Genomic DNA, 24226 nt, shown 5'->3' on the forward strand with positions numbered 1-24226 from the left:
TCTACTTAAGTAGACTTTCTTTCACTCTTACTTGAATAATTATAATTATAACTCTACTCACCTCTGATTAAATCTGAAGTATTGAATGTTTTGGTAGAATTCACTGTAAAAATAATTTACTGGTACCGAAAATATTTAAAATTATTCTATCAAAAGCATTACATAACAAAAATATATAAATATTTAAACTGGATTTAATCCTTTTTTTGAAAGATAAACCAAATATTTTCCACCCTAACCAAACTTTGATCAATGATTACGCCTGTCTTAAGGGAGTCTGGCCAGCCAGTTTAATTAGAGCTATTCGGCTTTCATCTGTAAATGACTGGAAAAATAATGAACTCCAAATTCACAGCTAGAATTCACAGTGGACATTTCAGATCTTATTTATAGACTGCTGAAAATATGGAGAAGTTTTACTGAAGAAAGTCTAACAGATTCTGTCATCATCAAAGTTAGGTTTTATATAAAAAATGCTTAGAATTAAATTGAAATATTAAAAGTTTAATTAATTATGTATCATAGAAATCAAGTTTGTGATCTATCTTTCGTTAGTAAAATAAGCCAACTTTTAGATTATATTTGAATTTCTTGAAATGCAGCTGTATGGCAGTGCCACATCTTGTAAAGAAAAACGTTAAATGTAAAGAACTCACCAAACGCAATCACTTCAAACCATTTTAAACCATCTGATGGTGTGTTCACCAAATAGGATACTACTGTCAATAAAAGGGTTTGTGCATGAATGGAGATGCATCATGGAATAAAGCTCGAGGTAATTGCTATAGTAAAACAAGCAGTGAATATCTGGGGTTGTCAATTTCACATAACACTAAATTAATAACACTAATTATGCTCCATTCAATGTTCTTGGCTTGATTCTAAAAATACATAATTTCAATTTAGGTCCTTAAGGTCCAAAAATTTATGAAATTGAAAAACAAAAAAGGCAAGTTATTAAAGCGGTTAAGTTGCCATTCTTCAAGACGTTTTATCTTTCTAACTGTAGCAGAAGTATGAAAAATGTTTTTATTATTGTTATCATTTGGTTATATTGGAGTTTCGGAATTCCGAGTGTCTGTGAACGTAACTTTTCCTTCACCCTGATTTTCGCGGCATTGGCGTTGTCATTGAAACGGAAACAAGAAGCTAACCTGAGGTTTTTCTTTGCTCTGAAACATCAAACATGGAGCATTTTGTATCGACTGTGAAAAGTGAGTCATTTACAACTTGACTTATATTAATTGTTATTAACAAACTTTGTAATTGTGTCACTTCCTGTTGCAACAAACCTAGCTTACATGCTAGCAGGACCGTTAGCTATCGGACAAGCTACACTGCGGACAACTAGTTGCTTTGGTCAAAAATGTTATTTAATGTCCACTTGTGCCACTCTGGTTTGTTACTAAATAACTATATTTTTAGAACTTTAAGTACACGAGAGAAGATAATGAACAAAGTATTTGGTTTGGATTTTTATATTTGTAATTAATTTGAATATGTAAAACCCAGTTTGTTCTGCGTGAAACGTTTATTTGATTTATAGAAGCTAAGTAAAGTACCATTTTAGTGATTTTAAAATCTTGACCACATTAGAATTGGCCCACGTCAAAGACTGCAATATTTAGGCTTTTCAAACCTGAGTAATTATGGGTGGGTGGATCATAATGTAAATAAATATACTGAATCTGGAAAACACGAGATTAGATAACTTTATTTTCTCAAATCCTCTCTGGTGCTATCCCTGCAGACTCTTTTGCCTTTACCCATGTTAAAAATGAAATGTATCTTCATGAAACGTATGTCTTTGCTCTCATTGTCCTGTTGACTTGTCTTCTTTCTTTTTTATTTGCTCAGCTCTCACAGATAACCTGCTGCAGAAACAGACGCCAGATTTTGATGAGGCCATTGAGAAACTCTTCTCTAAAGTGTCTGGATTAGATACTTTGACGAAAATACCGTATTCACAGGTAGATTAGATTGTTGGACATGATTTATAGCCAGTTTTACTAGTTGATGTTGTTCTAGACAAGTAAATGTAAGAAAACAAACAAAATATTTTAAGAATACCTTGGAAAATTGGTCATTATTCAGTTGGCAGTGGGAAACTGGTCCATCTTACAGCGAGAGCTACAATCTAACTGTTTAGATGAAAATATATTATATTCTTAGAATGGTTCAACTCAAACACATACCTAAATTCAATTGAAAATCTGTGTCAACACATTAAAATAGCCGTTTGCTTACACAAGGCATCCAATTTGATTTTCAGGTGTTTTGCAAAGAGCGAGGGCGGCCATGTTGGTCTGTCAATATGAAAACCGGGTAGAAAAATCTCCAAAACACTTGCAGTTGCAATTCCACTGAAAACAAGGAGAGTTATTTCTAAATGCCACACATTTCAGATTTATATTTCTGAAAACAAAAAAAATTTCTATCACCTCACAATTGAGCATATAATATTGTTTTCATTTATTAAATAAAATCCCAGTTGAGTGGATACAAATCCATGACACATTTTCAGATTTTAATTTGTAAAAATTAAATAACCGCACATCCTTTTCCTTCTATTTCTACTCCTACTTTCATATAAAATACAACTATAACATGGTAAAACCTTAAAGTTGTTAATACTTTAACAACCTGAAAGTTTTAACTGCTTTAATACTTATAATGTGACGTTTAATTCAGGACTTTTATCTATATTGTTTAGTTCTGCCTCAGTTGCATGCATTAACTTTATAAAGAACTATATTTGTCTGAGTTTCATCATTCATTCTCTGTAACTTTTCCAGCTTGAAGAATGTGCCATCCAGTTGTGGAACTGGTCGGTGACCAAGAACGCCGGTGGTGCTCTGAGTAATGTTCAACAAGCCAAAGGTACGCTTCTAATCTCATGGTCTGCCTAACTGTAAGCTTTAACAGTATTCATGCTGATAGATATGAAGTTTAGACTCAGAAGGAAGGCTGTGAACAGAATTAGTCGCAGTAATGTTGCATCATATTCAAACATTTCCATCACGCAGTTCGTCATGCCGCATGCAGTCTGCTTTACTGCTGTGAACCTGAGAATCCAACAGAGGGCGCCATCCGCAAGCAGATCCTGGTGAGCAGCACTGTAGGCCCTCCTCGACCAGCGCTCAGCATTTCATGAGGAGAAGGCCCATTTATCAGTGTCTAATCTTTACAGATGGCCAGCAAAACGGGCAGAACCTGGCTGGACTGCAAAAATCCCCAGATGGCCGATCATTTCTTGAGGCTTGCTGTCAAGGTGAAGAAAAATGAACACGCAGATGCAGAGAGAGAGCTTTAGTCAGTGCAAGTTTAGAGCAAACAGACACATGGTGTTTTTATGAAAAAAAAAATGCTTTGTTTGCTACGTCTCTAGAGCCTGGAAACCCTCTACAGCCAGCTGATGTCCAGAGGCGACGCAGCAGCCGACGTTACTTCCTCCAAGGCGGATGTGGAGAAGGACCTGCTTCGAATTCTGTCATGCCAGGCAGAGTCGGTGAGCGCATGTGATGTTCGACACCTTCGATGTGAATATTTGTTCTTGTGATTTTTGGCAGCTCAGCAAGTGCTGTTCTGACAGACTTGCAGTGTGAAGTGTGAGACAGCTAAAATGTGAACTGAGAAACAATGAGAGGGGGAAATCTTTAATATCTGACAGGGAATAATGAAAGTTCAAGTCTGACCTCGGTTGCAGGCCGTATCCCAAGGGAATAGCAGAGAAGCCACGGTCTACATGCAGCGATGTAAAGACATGCTGCAGCGGATACCGAAAGATGTAAAACAATCCCTTCGTTTGCACATTTACAACTCTATTTATTGATTTGTCACTTTCACTGTGCATATTGTTGTTGAAAGTGAGGGGGAAGCTAACTGTGAACTCACTCTCTGAACACAGACGGCGTACCTCTCCCTCATGTGCTACAACTTTGGTGTAGACACCTATAATCTGAGGAAGTTTGAGGACAGCACTTTCTGGTTGAGGTAAATATGATATTTAATGTTTGTTGTTAAAAACAGAGCAGGGGGAAACAGTAACTCTTATTTTTCAGCCAAAGCTACGACATCGGTAAAACAAGTGCGAAGTACGGCCCTGGCCCAGACGTTCTGGTGAGACTGAAGTTCAGAGTTCAGGAAAATCACTGGAAATGGTTACGGATTTAAACTTTTTTTTCTCACAATAGGCCAAAGATTTGCGTCTGCTTGCTACAGTTTATCTAGAGTGGGACTGTCAGAGGTTTCAGGAGAAGGCGCTCGATGCCGTCATCTTAGCCAACAAGGTAAGGCACAAGACTGTAATTTAGAGGACAGTCATGCTTTGTGTTTGATTGTCTCTGTATGAATTCGGCAGGAGTGTGTGAGCACATCTGGGCTGTATTTAAAGTTAAGAATCCTCCTGAGATCCGAGGCCCCAGACAATCACATCAGAGCAGGTTAGTTAATAACGGCTCGATGAATTATTTATACAGAATATCATTAACATTGGACAGTGAGGCGTCGCTACCTGAACATTCAGGGATTCTTTGAAACTACTGGCAGGTTCAAGATGGAGGGAGATAAGACTTCTTTTGTATTTTTCACTTAAATTTAAGCTACAGCAACGTAATTCAATTAAATTTAATCTGGTAGGTCATTACAAAGTGGTACATAATGTTGGTGGAAGGAAAACTTAACATTTAAGACGCAAGTGGAAATACCAAAATGTGCAAAATGTGAACTAAAAAAATGTCTTTAAATCCAAAACTTTATATCCAAAAGACTTGTAGCTGTAATTATAGAGTTTTCATTTTATTTTCATTGTTGATGCACATCTCAATGATTAAATTTTTATTTCTAAAAACAAATTCTAAACCATGTATAATTTGCATCAATCTCTTGTGATGATCAAACCCCAATAAAATCTGATGGTATTTGTGGTTTTATTGTTACAAAATGTGAAAAGGGTTCTGCAGATGACTCTGCAAACGTTTTTCCAGGACTTGATGAATTGCTGGAATCACAAGTTCCTCTTGAAGTCTGTCTGAGCGCAGTGAAACTTCTCATGTCTGAAGACAGGTTAGAAAACAAAGTCTTGATATGTTTTCCACCTTTGCTTACACACAACAATAAATCATCTGAACCCTCCTAAAGTGGGATGTTTTTGTGATTATTGTAGAGAAATGCTGGCGTTTGACTATCTGAAGCGTGTGTGTCAGCACTTTGGCTCGTCCCCTGACCTGGGTGCTGCTCTTGTGCTGCACGTTGAGCTGCTGCTGCAGAGAAACAAAGAGCTGCTGGCCAAACAGAAGATAGAAGACATCATCACTGGTACTGTTGCAATCAGATTATTTTTAATTATTGCAACTGTGCTGGAGTTTTCTATGCAGGTCCTTAAAATTGGTAATAAAGAGGCTTCTAGCGATTGATTAAAACCCTAAATTTGGAAAACATTTACTGTTGAATCCAGATATATATATATATATTTTTTTTTCTCCACTGTGTGAAGTTTACCTGGTCCCTGCTGTAAAATGTAGAATACCATCTCAAGACATTTATTAATAACAGTAATAAATGATATCATAATTGAAACAATCTTTTTTTAGTTTATTTGTATTGTAAAAGTTAAAAAATCTTCACCTTGAAAATGCTTGAAAAGTTCTTAAATTTCACTGTGGGAAAACTTTACAAACCCTGTATGTAAAAACCTGTCTTGCCGCCCACAGGCCACTACAGCGGTAAACAGCTCGCTCCAGATGCACTGACCATTATGCATGTCATTCTGTGGGATCAGGCATCAAAACATTTTGAGGTGCATTGAACTTAATTTACAAAAAAAAAAACAAAAAAAACTGATTTAATACCATTTGATTAAAAACCTCTTGCAGCTGATTATCTCTGCTTTGTCATTTCAGGCTGGTAACTATGTAGAGGCTCTACAGTGGTATAACTACTCCTTCAGCTTCTTCAAGGCAGGTCAGATGGAGCCAAATCTAGCCAAGCTGCAGAGGAACAGAGCGTCCTGCCTGCTGCACCTGCAGCAGTTAGAAAAGGTAAAATTATCCAAGCATCAGCTGCTGTGATGGAAATTATTCTGCTGCAGTAGTTAATGCACACCATTATCAGTTGAATTTTGTTAAATGTGACTTGTAATGCTTACTTAAACAGGTTAGGGTGGGTCTATGGGTTGAACAAAACATGTCCATTAAATTTTTTGCACAAAATCATTCCTAGATGATGAGATTTTAGTCTGGTCAGTTCTGCCTGTTTTGAGCTCCTTTCAGAAAGAGCCGTTTTAGAGCCTCTTGTCACTTTAAAAACAAATAAGCTGCTTCTGGCCAACTTTTACACTTGCACATGAAAATAGCTGCAAAAAGATGTGCAATTATACAACCGCACATCTTAGAAAAGCAGAAGTGGAGCCTCCTGCACAACCAACAAGAATGCATCAAATTGTTTCTGAATGTCAAAACACAATACTCGTCTTTTCTGGCAGCCATTGTACAGCAGGTAACATTAGCTGACTAAAAGGTGCTGAAGCTCAGTTTGGGTTGCTAGGTAATGATCTGGGCTTTGCTGGGGTTGCATTCCATATGTTTTTGAAACGGCTCATTTTCCAGACACCAAAAAAATCATTAACTTATTGCCAAAAAATGGCTTGATGTTTTTTTAAGCGTTTGTTCTGTTTTTAGAAACAGTAGAGATATAAATGAAAGCATCAAAAAAGTGCAAAATGTTAAATATCAATAGTAATTTTCTGAAAATTGTTTTCCATTTCTGTTCTCAGGCTAAAGAAGCAATTAAAGAAGCGGAAAGATCTGATCCTGAGAGTATCTTCACTCAATTCTGCATTTACAAGATTGCTGTTCAGGACGACAACGTACAGAAAGGTATGCAGGAACTGTAACTTTAATGAGGCAATTTTTTTTTATATTCAGCAAATTATTTGCGTTGTTTCTTTGCAACAGCTGCAGAGGCGTTGAATGCGATGGGAGTCCTGTCCAAGTCGCCTGTATCCAGCGAAGACAGGCTGCTGCTATCAGAGAGCGCAGCTTCCTGTCTCCTCTGTCTGGCTGCTCAGATTGCTCTGGAGGTAGAATTCATCACACTGCTCGTTACTCGTTCCAGTCATGAGATTAGGTCTAATAGAAAATTCATCACATCTCCCAGTGCCGTGGTGCTATTATGATGATTAGAGCGCCTCATCAGTGCTACGTGGAGTTCGGACACAAATGAACGTGTTTATGTGGTGGGCGGTGATGAGGAGTGATGATCTTGTCACTTGGATCATATGATGTTGGGCAGGAGGATTTGGGAACTGACAGAAGATAACATGAATCAAATGTACTCCATCTTGAAAAGCTCAAAACATTTAAATATGTAGCATTTAAATATCATCAAACTGCAAGCAAATGTGCAATGACTTGTAGAAGTGTTAAACTTTTTCCACATTACCAAGACAGACTTCAGTGTAGAGATGTTGTAAATGATTATTTTAGTAATTGAGTATTCTATCGATTATTCTGATGATTAATTAAATAATGAAATAAAAATGTGATAAAATAAAACATTGGTAAATACTGCCGTACTCAGTATTACTATCTGATATGGCTCTAAAAATGATAGAAACACGGACGTTATCATCAATCATGAAATCCACCCGGACCGAACTTGAAAATTGGACGTTGTGCTGCTAACACTTAGCTTTCGTCAACAACTTAAAGGCGGAAGAGAGAACACTGTGTAACATAAATAATCACTCGGCCGCAACATGGTGCACTAAATAATAAAACATAATTTAACAAAGCTTCGAGGGAGGCAAGTTTCCTCTACAAATTTTAATAATCGAGGTACTCAAGTCATTCAAGGAATCGTTACATCTTACTTCAACGAATATAAACGCCCACCACACGTTCCATATTTTTATTTATAAACATCTATAACACTTCCTTTCACAGTTAATTGCTTTTTATCTCATAAAATTCTCGAGATACGAATATGTTTTTAAGACAGCATTACAGTTAAATAATGTCTGATCGTTTTGAATATTCATGATGGAAATGTTTGTTTGTGACAGAATGGAAGACAGGAAACTGCAATGAAAGCTCTGGAGGTTTTATGTGAGAACTCAAAAGACGAAGCTCACGTTCTGATGGGTCTCAGGTCAGTAAAATATGTATATACATCTGTGTTAATAATGAGAAGAATGATATATTGTCTGCAACTTGTATTGTTAATTTCATGAATACGGCCTTGAATGTTTTTGTAATTATTGAGTAACTTCATGCTCTCTTTTCACTTTTCATAGTGGATGTTACAACAGAATGCTGCTTTTCTTATTTGTTTACCTTCGTAAACTTAAAAGCAACAATCCAATATTAAATAAAAATTATATAAAATGATGTCAGGTATAAAATTTCAGTGCTTGGTGGGTCTGATGCTGGATTTGCATAAATAAAGTAATTATTTTTAGCTGGTGTGCCTTGCAGATTGTAGTGATTCTGCTCCTCGGTCACCTCTAATGATCCACTGACCCATTTTCTCCAGCTTTCCCACAGAAACTGTGTTTCTGTATAACAATGTTAGTAGGTGAAAGAAAACGAGGTCAACGCCGGGTTCTTTGTTTGTATTTTCACAGGTGTTTGGTCCGACTCGTGTTCTCCTCAGCAGAAAACTCAGCTGATGGGTTGAGGTGAGGCAAAATGTAAAAAAAAAAAACCCAAAAAAACAAATGATATAATGTGATGTTTGGTTAAGGCTACATGTCTAAAACAATCTATCCTTGCAGGGATGTGAATCTGGACAAACTCCTGCCGTATCTGAAACGGGGTGAGCAGATTCATAACTAATAAATGTCTGAGACCAGATGGATTTACATTTATTTCACTCTCTAGATTTAAAATCAGACTGAAGTTTTTATCTTTAATGTCATTTAGGAATACCAATACCAAAATTACTTATTTATAAGTATGAATTAGCACCAAAAATCTGTGATTTTGATTACAAAAAAAACCACAAGAACAATCACACAATTCTTGAGGGGCAGCTAATTATTAATATTTTAAGAGTTTAATGGGTTTTATCAATACATTGTGACATAACCGGACCTTTAAGAACATTTCGATTTTTGATATGGCCCAAAATGAAACTGAGTTTGACATCCTGTTGTATGTAAATATCTGGTTTCAGCCGTTTTCTTCACATTTCCTCTAAATTCTCCATAACCCTGCAAGTTTTCTCCTCCCAACAGCTCTGCAGACAATTTCACACCAGTCTCATATGACTGCTGAGCGGCGCGCCGAGGACGCTAACTGGTTCAGAAAGATTGGTACCGACTCTTTCTTTCCTTGCCACTTTAATATGACACGCTGTGCTATCACCTAAAATCTTGCGGCAGCCTCATTTTGTCGGTGTGTGGGTGCTTCTGTTGCAGCCTGGAACTCGGCTCTGCAGTGCGAGAGCAGACCTGACAGAATGAGGGATTTCTTTGTGCTGTCCTACCAGGTAAGTGTGCCGGTTGACCCCGTCATGGCCGACTGGCACAATTAAGGGATTAAATGTTGCTTTGACAAGAGAGGCAGTTTTACCTTTTTAGAATTTTACATGACTTAGACCTGTTTGTTTACAATGCATTGTTAACTTATTTAAAAAAACGAATATACGACGCGTCAGGAGAGCCGGAACACCAGCACTTGGTTCAATTCCCCCAAAAAACTTTGGAAAAAGAAAAACTAATTTACTGATCCAATGCTAGGATCACGGATGAAACTATTGATTGTTAACTGGAGTATGCAGACTCCAAACGTGTCATTTTCTGATAAAACAACATATTCAGAACAGTAATAAAGCCCAAACTGTACAAAATACATATTATATAGATGAAAACACCTTTGTCTGTAAATATGTTCTACCCAAAACTCTTGTAGTGGCAAAGTTTTAACTTGAACTGGTTCAAATTCACTAGAAGAATGCTACGTTATTGCATCTAAGGCAATAAAATGTTTATTTTCCTATTAAAAAAGGACTTATATGCATATTTGAATATATTTCTAATATTGTATTAACAGGGATTAGTGGTTAAAAGCCGTTTCTAAAAGCCGCTTTTTAGAAACGGCTCATTATTCATTATTTAAAGAGACAATCGTCTTCCAGTATGTAAACTTCTGATATTAAAGACATGAGTAAATGAATCTCTTATAGATTATTCATCTAAAAACATAAAATTGCTTATGTTTTAGCAAAAATAAATAATTTTGGTAGTTAGAATTGGTGCCGATTTCCTTAATTTTGGGAGATTTGTGATCAGCCGATACTTGGATGTGAAGAGGATCTTATCTACCTCAACAAAGGTCTGGAAATCAGCCACTGTCCTCTTCTGCTCTGCAGTGGGAGGTTTGACTGACACGCCGACCCACCAAGTCATGTCTGCACGTTTGAAATCACTCACTGTTGTCAACTCAGCGGCTTTCTTGCTATATCTCGCAACATTTCAAACAAAAAAAAGATCAGTATCGGCCAAAATCAGAATCGGCAGGTCAGGATCTTTAAAGATCAGTAATCAGCGATCTGCTACAAAACTACAATCGCTGCCCTCCTAATGTAAACCTCTGGTTTCAGCTGGACAGTGGTTGTATTTTCCTGCGTTATCTCATTATTCATGTCTTCTTTAGTAGTTGCTAAAATGATTTAATCAGAATATAAATGTGTTTTCTCTTCAGGTTAAACCCGCAGCCTTTAGTTAAAGCAGTGCATTCCTGTTTTCCTTCAGTTGCCAGAGATAAATAATTTGTTTTCTGCTTGACCTTAAAGCTCTCCCTGCTGTGCCCTCCTGACCGCGCTCTGCTCATGGGCCAGAGGACGTCTCTGCTGATGGCAGCTGCTGCCTCTTTGGAGCTCTGCAGGAAGTCTCCTCACTCCACCCAGGTGTGCCACCCACTCCTCATCCTCCACATTTAGCACGCTCACCATCAAAAAGGATGGAAATTTACCAAGACCAGTGGAGAGGAGGAGAGGTGACTAACCACATTACCGGCGCAGGCGTGGGCGTCTTGCGTCGGGAGGAGAGCCGGACACTAGATGGCGCCAGTAAATCCAGAATCCTTGTGTTGGTTTCACAGGCAGAGGATCTCACTGTGGCTCTGGAGCACATTCAGACCTGTTGGGAGGTCTGCAAAACCCTGAGAGCATCAGGTACAGCAGGCTAAAATAACAGAAACCGACAGGAAGTGGGAGTTGAACAAATATTTCTCTAAATGGATTTGAAGGCAACCTTCCAGCGGACCCGACGGACTCCCTGCTGCTGCTGTACGAGTTCGAAGCTCGTGCGAAGCTGAGCGATCCGAAGGTGGAGACGATACTGGAGTCTGTCCTGGAGCTGGAACACGTCGAAACCAAAGTGTTGGAAACCATGGCAGGTTAATAAACACTCATTTCATCAGAGGAAACGAACTCTGATTTTATCAATGGGTTTTAAAGATTTAAGTTTTGGAAAATCAGGATTTTTTATTTATTTTTTTCATCCAAGGCCCTCCATCTTGTTTGACAAGCATGTTTTACAACTTCTGTCCATTTGGAATTGGTAAATTTAAGTCATAATGTTTCAATAACACAGTCATAGTAATTATGAGAATAAAGCTGTATGACAATAAAGCCTAAATAATACAGAATAAAGTTTTAATATTACAAGAATTAAGTCGTAAGATCTGGAGAATGAAGTAGTAATTTTACACTAAGATAACTGATTATTCAATCTTATTAAAAAAGCAACTTTTTCCTCCCAACTTTTTAAGACGTCTTTTACTATCTCATATTTATTTTATGATTATGTTCTCGTAATTAAATCAAAATTCTGGTAGGCTGGTCCTAATTGTACAAATTGCAAAACTAACAGAATAAATCAAATAAATGTAATTTCTTCATTAGAAAAGAAAGCGAGAAAAAAGTATTGATTAAAATCAGCTAACTAAACTGAGCATTCACAACAGCATGTGCTAGCTGCAGCTTAGCATAAAGCAAGCAAGGAGATGATTGACAGCGCTAAGACCCGCCTCCTGCCTCTGATTGGTTGTTTCTAGTTAGCACTGAGAGAAGGCAAAGGAACTGGGTTTTTTTTTTTCACAGATTTTGTGCCTCATATTGTCACAACTTAAAGACAGGTTCATCAAATATTTATGATAAAAGTTACATACTGCAGCTTTAAGTATTTATTATGTTTTTATTGTTTTTTTCTTAATGAAGGCTTAGCCATGGAGCCTCCAGCCCACTTCCCTCAGCTCTGCAAGAAGGCCCTGAGAGCTGCTCTCTCCCTGCACAGGAAGCAACCCCAAGCCGACCCGACGCACTGCAGGCAGCGCTGCGCCACATGAAAACACGCTTCCTTATTTCTGGAACCATCATTTCTAACTGTGTGTCTCCGTCTCAGTAAGTACGTCCACAGCCTGATCAAGCTGTCCCTGCCGAGCGGTGTGTCCGAGGTGGAGAGCCGCGTCCTGCAGGAGCTGTGGGATTACTTCGAGGACGCTCTGTCCATCATCTCAGCCGCGGTGAGCCAGCGCCAACAGAACTGCTCCATAATTAACCCCCTCTCCTCCACTCTGCCGCTGCCCGCTGTTTCTTGGAAACCACTTTTTTTTTTTTTTTTATCAATGGGCTTTCAGCCACACTTCAATTAGCAGATGCTTCCATTCACCACCCCTTCCTGCCAATTTGAATGTTAATGTTCTGCAGAAATCGTCACACTGCCGGTGAGCAGCGCCTCTGAAAGGGACATGGGATTATTGAAACATCACGCTGCCTTTCAGGCGCTGCATATTTCCCCTTTCAGAGGGAGTTATTACTTGAAAGCTGTCGAAATCTTTGGATCAAAGTAAAGGGACAAGATTAAAAGTGTTAGAGAATATGAATGAAATGATTAAAACGAGTTAACACACAAAACGGCAGGATTTGATGAACGTTTGAGTAAAGGGAACTTCAGTCACCCAGGTGGCTGAAAAAAGCCTTTTTTCTAACATCTTCCTGCTTTCCTCCGCAGCCGGACGGCTTCCCAGAGATGGAGACGCTGTGGCTGCTGACTCAGGCGTGGAATGCCGGGATTCTGCTGTACAGCCTGGCCCAGTACCACGAAGCCGAGAAGTGGTGTGGCCTTGCCATGAGCTTCATCCGACACCTAGGGTCTCTGCGGGAGAGCTACGAGACGCAGGTAGAGCACCGGAGTCATCTACGGGAAAGGATTAGGTCCAAAAATATGATAAACTTCTGACCCGTTTCCTCAAAATTTAAATAAATAAAACAGGTACGTAGTTAGCATTTGAAAATAATCACGTTTGTTCTCACGTAATACTTTTAAGATTAGATTTGCCTGATGATGCATACATTATTAAAGTTTTAAGAGGCACTAATAGTGTTCCGTATAGTCATTATTATTGGCTCATATCTGTAAGGTGGAACACGTGTGTTTTCTGTTTTTGCAAGTGCACACGACGGCATATTAGGGCCGTTGTAGACAGAACAAAAGTAAATTTCCACTAAAAATCTCAAATTACAAGTTGCAAAAGTTAAACATTTTTAACTTTTCAAAAAAATTTTCATGTTTTTTCTAGAAATTTTCTTAGATTAATCTCAACATTTTCTGGCAAATTTGACTTTTGAAACTCAAATTTCCAATAAATTTTCCTAGAAAATTTGTGGCAGAAAATTACTTTTCTATTTTCTTTCCATCTGCAACGGCCCTAATAAGTTGCTGTACTTGCATCTCAGGAAATCATAGAAAAGTTAATTTATTTCAGAAATTTAACAAAAAATGTAAGTCATACAGAGAGATGCATTGTTTTTCCAGCATTACCAACACTATGTCTAGTAACTAGAGGTGCATTATGGGATATGTAGTGTTAGTGGAGGCCTTCAGTTTTAATTCTGGCTTACTGCTTATAAAACAAATAGTCTTAGAAAACGTTATCTAAGAGTTATTTTCCACAAAGGTTTAGCCATGTATAGAACCGTGTTTAGTGTATAAACAAGCATATTGATAGAAAGTTAAGTTAAAGGAAAAACGCATAGGAAAAGGCAGTAGGGATAACTGCAGCTTTGAGAGGATTGTGAAGTGTAAAGTTTCCATTTTATTTGGTAATTAGAATCTGGAGGAAGACTGGAGAAATGTTGCTTGTTTTTATGAAGTCCAAAGTCAGCGCAGCCGTTTGAGAGGAGGTTTTAGAGCACTTCCTGCTTCCCCCTGCTGACAAAACTCAGAGATACGACTTGGTACCGACCCACAGTGTACCAAAAGCTGGTCCAACGTCCACGGTGGTATGGGCCTGACCTTTAACCCCACAGATAATCGATGGGAATCTAGAAGCAGCGTGGGCTTCCAGAACCACAGGCTGATTTGCCTCCATGCCACGCTGCATTGATGCAGTAATTCATGCAAAAGGAGCCCCAACCAAGGCCAACAGTAGTAAAATAAATCAACTTTCTTTTGATGTGTTTTCAGCTCATGATGCTTTAAGAAATAATAAAAATCAAGTTAAATGTTTGTTTCCACAGATGACGGGGCTGTACAGTGAAATCCTGGACAGACTGGACAAAGCGAAGAAAAACATCCACACAGAGGAGTAAAACGTTCAGCTCTTCTCTACTACATGTTCTGTGTTGTGAAGGTGAACCCAACGGGTGCATCCCATCAGTTTGTTACAGGTAAAAGTTCTTTACGTTCAAATATCCGGGACTCCTGGTAGACAATATTTATTACAGCTCTCAGAAAGTTTGCCGACGATTTTCCATTCGTGAACTATTAAACCCTCCTGTTTTTTTTTTTCATATCTTTGAATATAAATCCCATAAAAACTTGCTAGATTTTGTATTTTGAATTAAATGTAATTGTACTGTTTTATATGCACATGAATGTTTCCATTTGAAGTTTTTTTGTCCTGTTGACTCATTTAAAAAACATTTTTGAATCTAGCTTTAATTTTCATTCCTTTGTGTTCAAATACCCTAGAAATTTCATGCTCTGTTCCCATCTGGTGGCAAAGTGTGAAGAAATGTTGACTTTTAAAACTTTACACAAAACATTTGGTTAGAATCAGTGTTTCTGCCAATTATATAGAAGGCCAAAAATGACAAAATTAAAAAATACATCATTAAATCATGAATTAAATGCAACATTAATGCAACATTGAAATAAAGGCTTAATTTAATGTTTCACAATTAATGCGTAAAATGTCATTAAATGATTAAAATCCAAACAGTTCTACAGACCAGTTTTTGCGCTGCCCCTCGACTTTGACAGAAAATTAAATATCTTCATCCACCATTGTAAGTTTGTATTTTAACAATTTAAAGAGATTTATTAAATGGTAAAAATTAAGCATTTATTTAAAGTTGGTTTTAACTAAATGTATCATGTAGTCAAATTATCTACCTATTAAATTAAACAATTTCATGATTTAATCACATTTGTTTTTTTTGTCCCTTTTGGCCCTCCATACACAGGATGGAAAAAGTATAACATGTTTCTATGGCATTATTTATAGGCGCTTCTTTTTTGTGTCTAAAGGACAAACAATTTTGCCTAAATATTAAAAATTGATCGATGTTGCAAACATTTGACTCCCCTAAAACGTTGCAATTTTATAGGGGATAAAAGGAAGAAGAGAAAAACAAAAGTAATCATTAAAACCAAAATTTAAAGGCTTACAAATTTGAAAAATACATTATTTATGTCCGTTAAAGACTTAGTTCTATGGCCAAAATAAAACGAACCCCAAGGGTTTAAACTTTGCACTTGATTGCCCGAGCCACTTAAAGCAGAATAACAAGCACATCAAGATTATAACTGAGTCACATATTTTATTTTCAAACAAATAAACTCTCGTCAAGTCCCAAAATAAAACCCAAACAAAAAAAGTTGCAGGACCGCGTTCCCTCATGACTAGGACAGGGAAGACCATGAGGCCGAGTGTCCTGATAGGCTGTACCACCTGCAGTGACAGGAAGGAAACTACTGTACAATCAAAGGGTTCATGTTTGCAAGCACTTACTGCACAATGTGCCAGAACAGAAACATATCATCACCCCAAAAAGTACAAACAAAAAGAAAAAGAAAAGCCTGAGCCCCCTGCCCTCCCCCCCTCCCCCCATAAAATAAAATAAAAAATAAAACGCATCATGTCTCTCGTCAGAACGTCCCTGGCCAGTTATACACACACAGATGCGTTCAGGTACCGTTAACCTCAATGGAAATAGGAGTGATATCGAGTTCTTTGGGCTTTGACGCGGCTGACTGAGGTATGAATACACACGTTAACAGTCAGCTGGATGTGCGCTAAACACCAGAGAGGACCGACTTTAAGCGTCTAACCATGGCAGTTTCCGCCTGCATTGCTTTTATTTTACAATATATCTTCGTTTTTTGAATCTATACACCCAGACAAGAAATCACACGTAGACAGTTCCCTACTCCAGGGAACCGGATCCCCGTCTCGCTAGCCAACCGTTCCCATGAGAAATACTGACGTTACAGCACATTTTTAAACGGAGCTTGAAGCTCAGGAGTAGCTCAAACTTTTACTTACCTGACGTCTGCGGTCTATAAAACCTGTCTGTCCGAGTTCGAGTCACACATGCATGAAGCACAGGTGAGGAGGGGACGCGTGGGGGAGGGGCTTATTTACATTGTTCAGCTACCACACCGTTTTGAAACAGTCTGCAAGCAGTTTATAAATGGCTCTGTTCCCTTCGGTTATTCCCTGAACTCTGGTTTTGACACAGGTAATGACAGCTGGTTTAGCAGTGGTGCCTGGCAGGTGGGCACACCTGATCGGAAAAAAAAACGCCCGCAGGTGTACAGGTGCTGTGTGAGCCGGAGAAAGAGGGAGAGAGAGAGAAAGAAGGGGGATCCCCAGACGTCTGGGTTCCAGGCAAGTTAAACGCAGAAGAATTAAAATATAAAAAACTAAAAGGCTGAGAGGGTTCAGAGGTCTTGGGTCACGGTTTCGATCGTTTTCGATGTTGAGCTGCGAGTCCTGCAGGAGAGAAAGCGATGATGTCCAGTTAAAAATGAAGCAGGAGTGCCCCTCTTTTAGTAATCCGGCGTCACCTCTAAGAGCTCAACACAGTGGTTCAGCGTCAAGAAGGTTTATAGATACACAAAGCATAAAAGATTTACTCAAACCCAACTTTAGTGTTTTCTCTTTGTGTCATTGGGGGGACAATTCAAAAACAGGTTATACTGACTCTTTAATTGTTAGAACATCCAATACAATTATTGTCTTGTTCTACCCGTTTTTAAGGCCGCCACACACGGCGGCGGCAGCGGCTGATAGGACAGTACCATGTGACCAATCAGAAGTGAATCGTCCTGGAAGGCAGAGAGTGTAATGGGGTCGTCTACTGCTCAACAAGAGTCGGGAGGCTCTACCTGTCTGGGTCGGAAAAAGCCAAATTGTTTGATTACACAGAAAAAGAAAAAAAAAAAAAAACAGGAAAAAAAAGGTTGGAAAAGTAGAAGTAAATGGAGGTAAGACTTGATTTTTGATCTATTGCACTTAATGTCTGACCTCCTGGCTCTTTGAGGGCACAGAATGTAAAGATCTCGCCCTCTTCGGCTGCTTCCAGCCTCCCTCACAGACAACAGGTAGTCACAAAACAGAATTTGTATTAGATGTAAGGCAGTTTGGTGTTTTGCAGAGAGCCCGGTTACACTTCTCTACCCCCGTCCTTTACAGAGCAGCTAAAAACCACAAGCCAAAAAATAAAATCGAATTTAAAAAAAAAATAAATCCCACAAGAAAGCAAGGAAAAAATCTAAACAGCCCTCCGAATGACAGTTCTAACGAAGTGTAAAATGTGAAGTTTTCAATATGCTGTAAAATCTCAGAAGGACTTAATGATTTATCTTGTGATCTTATAATATAAATGTAGAGATTCACAACACATTTCTTCCTCTTGATCCGCCATCTTTCCAGACGACCAAACAGCGAGCTGGTTCGTGATAATAGATCACCAGTTTTTTTTTTTTAGTAGGCTCCTCCGCTAATTTCCTCTGTCGGTATAAACAAGAGAGACGAACAGTACCATCAGCAGGGCTCAAATTTGATCCAGTCCGTTTAGAAAAAAACCCAAAAAACTAAAAACAAAACTAATTGTTCTTCAACCTCTCGTCTTTTTAAGTGTGATCTGATGAACATTTACAAAGTGTTCCAACTTGGTATGATTTGTCTATATTTCTTCTTTTTGAATCACTACTCCTCCTCCTTCCTGACACCGATCTCCAGGCCGTTCCTAGTCCACAAAAGGAAGTTAATCCTTTTCCCTTTTTGCTTTCGTTTGACAAATTCCTTTGGAATGGCGATTCCAGTCTTGAATGGTTTTGTTGAGAAACTCATGCAGGGGTGTGCACAGTCACAGTAATGGTGATAAAGACTTCTTTTTCATTTAGAGAGTAACATAATGATGACACTAAAACTGGATATGAAACATATCTGCAAAAAGGAGGTGAGGAGCGGGGGAGAGGGGTTGGCATGTGGACGTGGGTGGGGTCTCTGGGGGGCAGGAAGGGAGCTCTGCGGTGCCGCTGCAGGTTGGACGGCCGGGAGCTCAGAGCTTCTCTGGGGAGGGAATCCAGATGTATGGCCCGGACTGCTCCTCGATGATTAGCTTGATTTTGTTGTAGATCTCCTCTAGCGAGTCACCCTGTACAATAGCTGCAAAGAAAACAAACAAAAAAATGTACTTCCTGATTTTATGTAAAATGAATCAGTGTTCCCAACCATGGTCCTGGAGGAACACCGCAAGGGAAATTTACAAAGACTCATTTACAAAGGTTGGTTCTCAGTCAGGGCTGGGCGATCTGACTTAAATAGAAAATCAAAGATTTCTTTCATAATCTAGTTTTTTCTACTTCTCTTAAAGCCGCAGTAGGTAACTTTTATAAAGTATGGTTGTCACATATTTATTAAAATTATCACTATCACCACCACAATTTAACACACTGAACTATAGTAGCAGATATTAAAAGGTCACTTATATTTTCACAGCACATTTAGTAACTGTCTATGGTACCCTGCTGCCCAGAGGCAACAGATTCATTTATTTATTTTTAAAGGTTTTGGTGGCACGATTGGCCTTTACTCAATGTGCACTACGGCAGAAGTTAAAATCCTTGATTTTTCTTATTTTCTACTTTTCTTTTGAATATTTCAGACAGACTCTTTGGAACTAATATGTGAACCCACTGCATTTAGAAAGTGTTTTACCCACAAATTAAGACAGTTTGTCATTTCAGACAATTTAATTACTGGATGAAAATAAACGTGGAAGGCTTTAAATCTTTCATTCATAACTACTGAGAGTAAATAAGTCAAAAAAAGCAGCAACCAACCTGTGAAAAACTCTCCAAAGTCTTGCTCCAGCTTAACCGCCTTGTCAAAGATTTTATTGGCCTGCTCGTACGTCTGCCGCTTATTCATTTCCCTGAATGGAAACAAGACAAAGTTACTCCAAAATGCTCAGAAGCTGCTGATATTTCGGTCGCATCGTGTTGAAAGTCTGCTGCTTACATTAGAGCTTCAACGGATTTTGGTTTTATAAAGATGGCGATCGGATAAAGTTGTGCTTGCTGCAGTCGTTTTATGGCGTTCCCAGACACATCCAGAATGCAGTGTTTCCCCTGAAGGCACATTAGGACCAATAAATACCCAAACATCGATACTTTACAGCTTCACAACCTGCTGAATGTTTTGGTTTCTTTGAAAACTTGACGCCTACCCGCTCTGCCACAGTTCTGACAGATAGGATGCTCGTCCCATAGAGGTTCTCATTAAACTGGCCGGCCTCAATAAATTTATTATCCTGAATATCTTTCTCCATTTGCTCCCTTGAACCCACAAAGTGGTAGTCCTGCCCGTCGATCTCGTTCTCTCGCCTTGGACGGGTTGTATCTGCGGAGGCAAACAGAACGGGTTTATTTCTCCGTCTCCGATTGTGAGTTCGCCACGCCGTGCACAACGTCGGGCGCCAACTTACGGGGAACGCACGAGCCAAACTTGTGGGGGAACTCGGAGATGAGGTCGTCGTTTACTCTGTCCTTCATTGGGCCCAAAATGATCACAGGCCTTGTGTAGTGGACTTGAATTGAAACAGGAAAAGTGAGTTTACAGAATGACAAGAGACACCAAACATTTCCTTAGAGCACAGAGAGTTCCCACTCACTTTCCTGCCGAATGACTGGCTCATAGGAGAGGATCGTGTCCTCTTGACCCTCTGTAAGAAAACGAAGCAAAGAAAATGAAAACATGAACATTTTTGTACTTTCTGAAGACAACAATGCCTCATTACTTTTCTCTCACTTTACAACCACGAAATTCTGTTTATTTCTATGGCAGATCAACACAAAACTGTGTGTTATTGTACACTGTATAGAAATCTAAAGTGTATTTTATATTTATACTCCCAAATTAAATCCTGTGCAGTTAATGGCTTTAAACAGAGTGGCTGCTGTTTCTTAAAACTTTAATTTATGTATCTGGGGCTGAAACAATTAATCGAGATGAATCAATTAGTGAAATATTTGTCTATATGTATATACATATATAACCTACAAAATTAACCTACAAATGTGTACCATTCTAAAAATGGTGACGCGTGAACTATAGGAATGGTATATTACTGTATTTAAGCAATAAAATTTTTATTTTCCTACTTATAAAGGATTCATTTCTGTGCATCTTTTACTGTATTGAAGAGGTTGAATAAGAATAATCTGCAGAATGTGTCAAATCTTTTTTTTATCTGACAAATTGTCAGAACAATTGAAGCCAAAATAATCATTAGTTGCAGGTCCCCATGCTCCTTAAAATGTCTTAAATTGATTAGCAACAATGTATATTGGTCTTAAATTCGTTAATCACCGGCCTTAACTTTTGTGGTGGCAGAACTATTTTATCTCAGATTTTCTATGTAGTCTTTTTTTTTCCTCATGAGACTTTTCTGTCAGACAAATGATAGAGCTGCATGTTTATTGCATTCTGTGACTTAAGGCAGTTCAGGCTACCGCTAACTAGCTGCTAACTTGCTAGTTAGGTAGAAAGGGGTTAAAGTAAATTAGTTGCCAGTTTGCATAATGATGTCTGTCTTTGCTTCTCTTTGCTACTGGCTCACTTCTGTTGCCAACCCATTAGATGCTTGGCACTGCCACTATGTAAAATATATTGACGTGTGATTTTAACTGCATCTCTTATTTAACGCAACACTGTAATTGTGAAATTGTGTTTTTTCGACATGAGCAGAATATCAAAGTTTTGCCCACATTTGTTGTGGAAACGCAGCTGATGTGTGAAGCTGGTAGAGACTTGCAGATTTCAGATTTTATTGACCTACCATATAAACTCCTAAAACACAACGAAGCACTCAATATAAAATTAAAATGACTTACTTGAACTACTTTCACTGTCACTTGTGTTGGATGTCAGACATTCTGAAAAGCAAAAAAGTGAAAATCTCACATCAAACTGTCATTTTTTAATTAATTCAAAGGTTTAAAATGTAAGTTCACCTGCCTAAATAGCTTCAGCCCAACCATGTTTATCAACTGTTGGGCCTTTTAAGAACAAAAAGAAAATAAAAGGGCAAAGGGGAAATAAAGAAAGCAGAAGTTCTTCTATTTGCGACAGTCAAGCTTTTGCAAAACTAGGGAAGTGGTTTTTAGGTGCAAGCAATAGGAAATTAAGTGTTTCCTGTGACTAGACCCAGTATTCCCAGTCCAAATGCTTCGTATTGGTCGCCTCCAAGCAGACAGAGTTACAACACATGCATCGTAACTCTGTGACCTTAAGAGACAAACAGAAAGACCCCCAGGAGACTGAAGAAGTGTCACCCTGGCTCCCATAGGAATGCAGCCTCTGTACATACTGTGAGTCTGAGGGGGGTGTGTGTGTGTGAGTGTGTGTGCGCGCGCGCCCTCTCCACCCTCTAAATGTGTGTGGTTCTCGCATTCCCATCTGGGTCTGCAGTGACAAAGCGTTCTCTCTGGGGACAGCTGCTTGACACGGTGCAACCACACACTTACTCAAACTCTTTGATCCATAAAAGTCATCGCTTAACCCCGGGAAGTCCTAGGTGTCCCGACAGGTGAGAGCGGAAACCAAGAGAAGAAAAGCAGAGAGGAAGAAGAAGAGGTTAGTGAGAGTCGGAGGGGGCGAGGCAGAGGAGGAGGAGAGGAAGAGGAGTGTGCCCGCTGACACACGGTGCTGTCATGCTCATTAAGCCTGAGCTCCACTTTGTTCATAGTAAGCCACTGCTTTTCAATTACACAGGCCCAATCCCATTAAAACGGGATTTTGACCTGCTAAGAGTTAAAGCTTCAGCCCAGTAATGAGATTCTCCTTGTTCTGGGGTCAATGACTGACTGGAGAATCGATCAGGACTTAAAGCTGCATCATGTGACCTTTTGTACATAATTGTTCAAACTGTCACCATGTCGTGACAGTATAATATGAGTCAGATAGCAGGCCTGTCGCAACAGCAAATTTAGCTCAATTATCCCAGTAATTATTGCAATAAACAATAATATTGACACCATTTTCAGGTAATATGTTAATAATGGCATAATTGAGATTCACCCTCTTTAGGATTAACTTTAATTTTGAAAAGAACACTTCACACAGGTACTAAAAATTATTTTGAATATCCCAAATAATCAAAAATGGTAAAGAAAATGGAAATAAAAAACACTTAGAACTGAAAACATAAAATAAATTTAATTATGATATCTGTAAACAAAATAACCCTTCAGAAAATATCAGAATGGAAATTACAGAGCCTATTTTAATTGATTTGATCAATTAGAAAAAGAAAAACAAAATCTAGTCTGTTTTCTCTTGGTACTAACTTGAAACAAACAGTATAAGCGCCGTCAATCAGGCTCATGTATCCCGCTTGCTCTCAAACAGTTTCTGCCCGTAAATCCCTGCCATTAGCATATTTAGCAGCGCTTCCACAAGATTGATTGACAGCGCCAAGACCCTCCTGTGGGCTTTGATTGGTTGTTTTTGGCCAGGAGCGGTTCATTTTTTCAGACGGCTGTAGTAGCACAGAAACGAGGAACTCCATGTTTTCACAAATCATCTGTCTCATATTGAACTGTCAGGACATGGTGACCTTTGAAACAAATATGTAAAAACTTTTTTTTTTTTCAAATAAAAGTTACATACTGCAGTTTTAAATAAATAAATACTAACAGCTGGCAGCACAAACGCAGCCAGACACTCCTCTGGAGGCGATGCGGTCACACCAGAGAGGAACCCCACGCCTCCTCCTGTGGGGAATCTCTCTGGGAATGGGAGCGGTGCCGCCACACACACCGTCCCTCAAGGTGAGCGGAAAGATGAAAGACGAAAGAAGTGAAGCATGAAGGGGGGGAAAGGACCAAAGAAAAGGAAAAAAAAAGAGGAGAGAAACCCCCCAAACCCGCCCCTCGATCACACAGCTCGATACTCACGTTCAGTCTCCACCAACTCGTGCACAATATTCTCCTTGCTCTTGTAAAACGGGAACTTGCGTGAGAGGTTGAAGCTTTTTTTGCGCTTCACTTTAACTTGCTGCTGATGTGAGGGTGAGAGAGGGGAGGTGGGTGGCAGGTGAGGGAGGGAGGGAGGACAAAAACGACAACAAAAAAAAAAAAAAAACAGACAAGGTTTCAATGAAGGTACTCCACAACCATGCAAAAACAGGGAGGACGGGGCAAATGAAATGTAAACAATTCACATCAAATGATGAACATGAGAAACGGGTAATGGGTGAAACCGAATGGAGCGTCAATGTGAAGGAGACGGGCGACTGCAGACCAAATTAAACATTTACTGTTTATAAATTAATCACCATTAATAATCAGATTCATCCTCATTAAATTCAAATCTGAAAGCTAAAGCCTGTCCAGGTGCGTCTTAGTGACTCAAGCCATCAGAAAACGTTGATTTATTTCAATAATTCAGTTCAAAAAGTAAAACTTATGGTGCATCATTTACACCAGTCCTGTTTGGTCCACTTTAATCAAACTGATTTGCTTAGAAAGTCCAGTTCATTACTGTGATGTAGACCCAAAAAAACCTCAGTCTCTGTTGAAGTGAACTCTGCTGTTGGTTTGAATGGATATCCGAACGCCAAGCAGACTGGAGACCGCCCCAAAAGTAGGAAGTGAACTATAGCACAGGGCATTACCAAAACAAACATGCCAGTCTAGCGATAGTGG

General features: G+C 38.9%; 2 protein-coding genes across 3 annotated transcripts in view; one reads left to right on the plus strand and one right to left on the minus strand.

The window, feature by feature from the left end:
- Positions 1 to 1089: 1089 nt before the first annotated feature.
- tex11 (testis expressed 11) lies at positions 1090 to 14648 on the plus strand. The gene is made up of 29 exons (XM_015001668.2): positions 1090 to 1214; positions 1858 to 1970; positions 2796 to 2880; positions 3027 to 3106; positions 3191 to 3271; positions 3389 to 3508; positions 3707 to 3787; positions 3908 to 3993; positions 4062 to 4119; positions 4194 to 4289; positions 4361 to 4442; positions 4986 to 5064; positions 5165 to 5316; positions 5712 to 5797; positions 5901 to 6038; positions 6773 to 6875; positions 6954 to 7078; positions 8063 to 8148; positions 8624 to 8677; positions 8774 to 8814; positions 9236 to 9313; positions 9419 to 9489; positions 10795 to 10908; positions 11103 to 11175; positions 11250 to 11399; positions 12223 to 12331; positions 12407 to 12527; positions 13016 to 13183; positions 14524 to 14648. The coding sequence occupies exons 1-29, from the start codon at positions 1187 to 1189 to the stop codon at positions 14593 to 14595; spliced, it is 2730 nt and encodes a 909-aa protein (XP_014857154.2). The 5' UTR covers positions 1090 to 1186; the 3' UTR covers positions 14596 to 14648.
- A 1160-nt stretch (positions 14649 to 15808) lies between these two features.
- dlg3 (discs, large homolog 3 (Drosophila)) overlaps positions 15809 to 24226 on the minus strand; it is a 108777-nt gene continuing 100359 nt past the window's right edge. Inside the window, exons 17-24 of one of the 2 annotated variants that reach the window (XM_088009404.1) lie at positions 23477 to 23579; positions 21413 to 21454; positions 20191 to 20241; positions 20005 to 20106; positions 19747 to 19919; positions 19539 to 19648; positions 19361 to 19452; positions 15809 to 18683 (exon numbers count right to left, since the gene is read on the minus strand). In XM_088009404.1, the coding sequence (XP_087865530.1) occupies positions 18577 to 18683; positions 19361 to 19452; positions 19539 to 19648; positions 19747 to 19919; positions 20005 to 20106; positions 20191 to 20241; positions 21413 to 21454; positions 23477 to 23579 (780 nt within the window). In that variant the 3' untranslated portion in view covers positions 15809 to 18576. The remainder of the gene's footprint in view (positions 18684 to 19360; positions 19453 to 19538; positions 19649 to 19746; positions 19920 to 20004; positions 20107 to 20190; positions 20242 to 21412; positions 21455 to 23476; positions 23580 to 24226) is intronic. The other variant, XM_088009405.1, reaches the window with a different exon arrangement.

Source organism: Poecilia mexicana, unplaced genomic scaffold, assembly GCF_051168715.1.
Source record: "Poecilia mexicana isolate PSO_F unplaced genomic scaffold, ASM5116871v1 scaffold_10, whole genome shotgun sequence".
NCBI classification, from domain to species: Eukaryota; Metazoa; Chordata; class Actinopteri; order Cyprinodontiformes; family Poeciliidae; genus Poecilia; species Poecilia mexicana.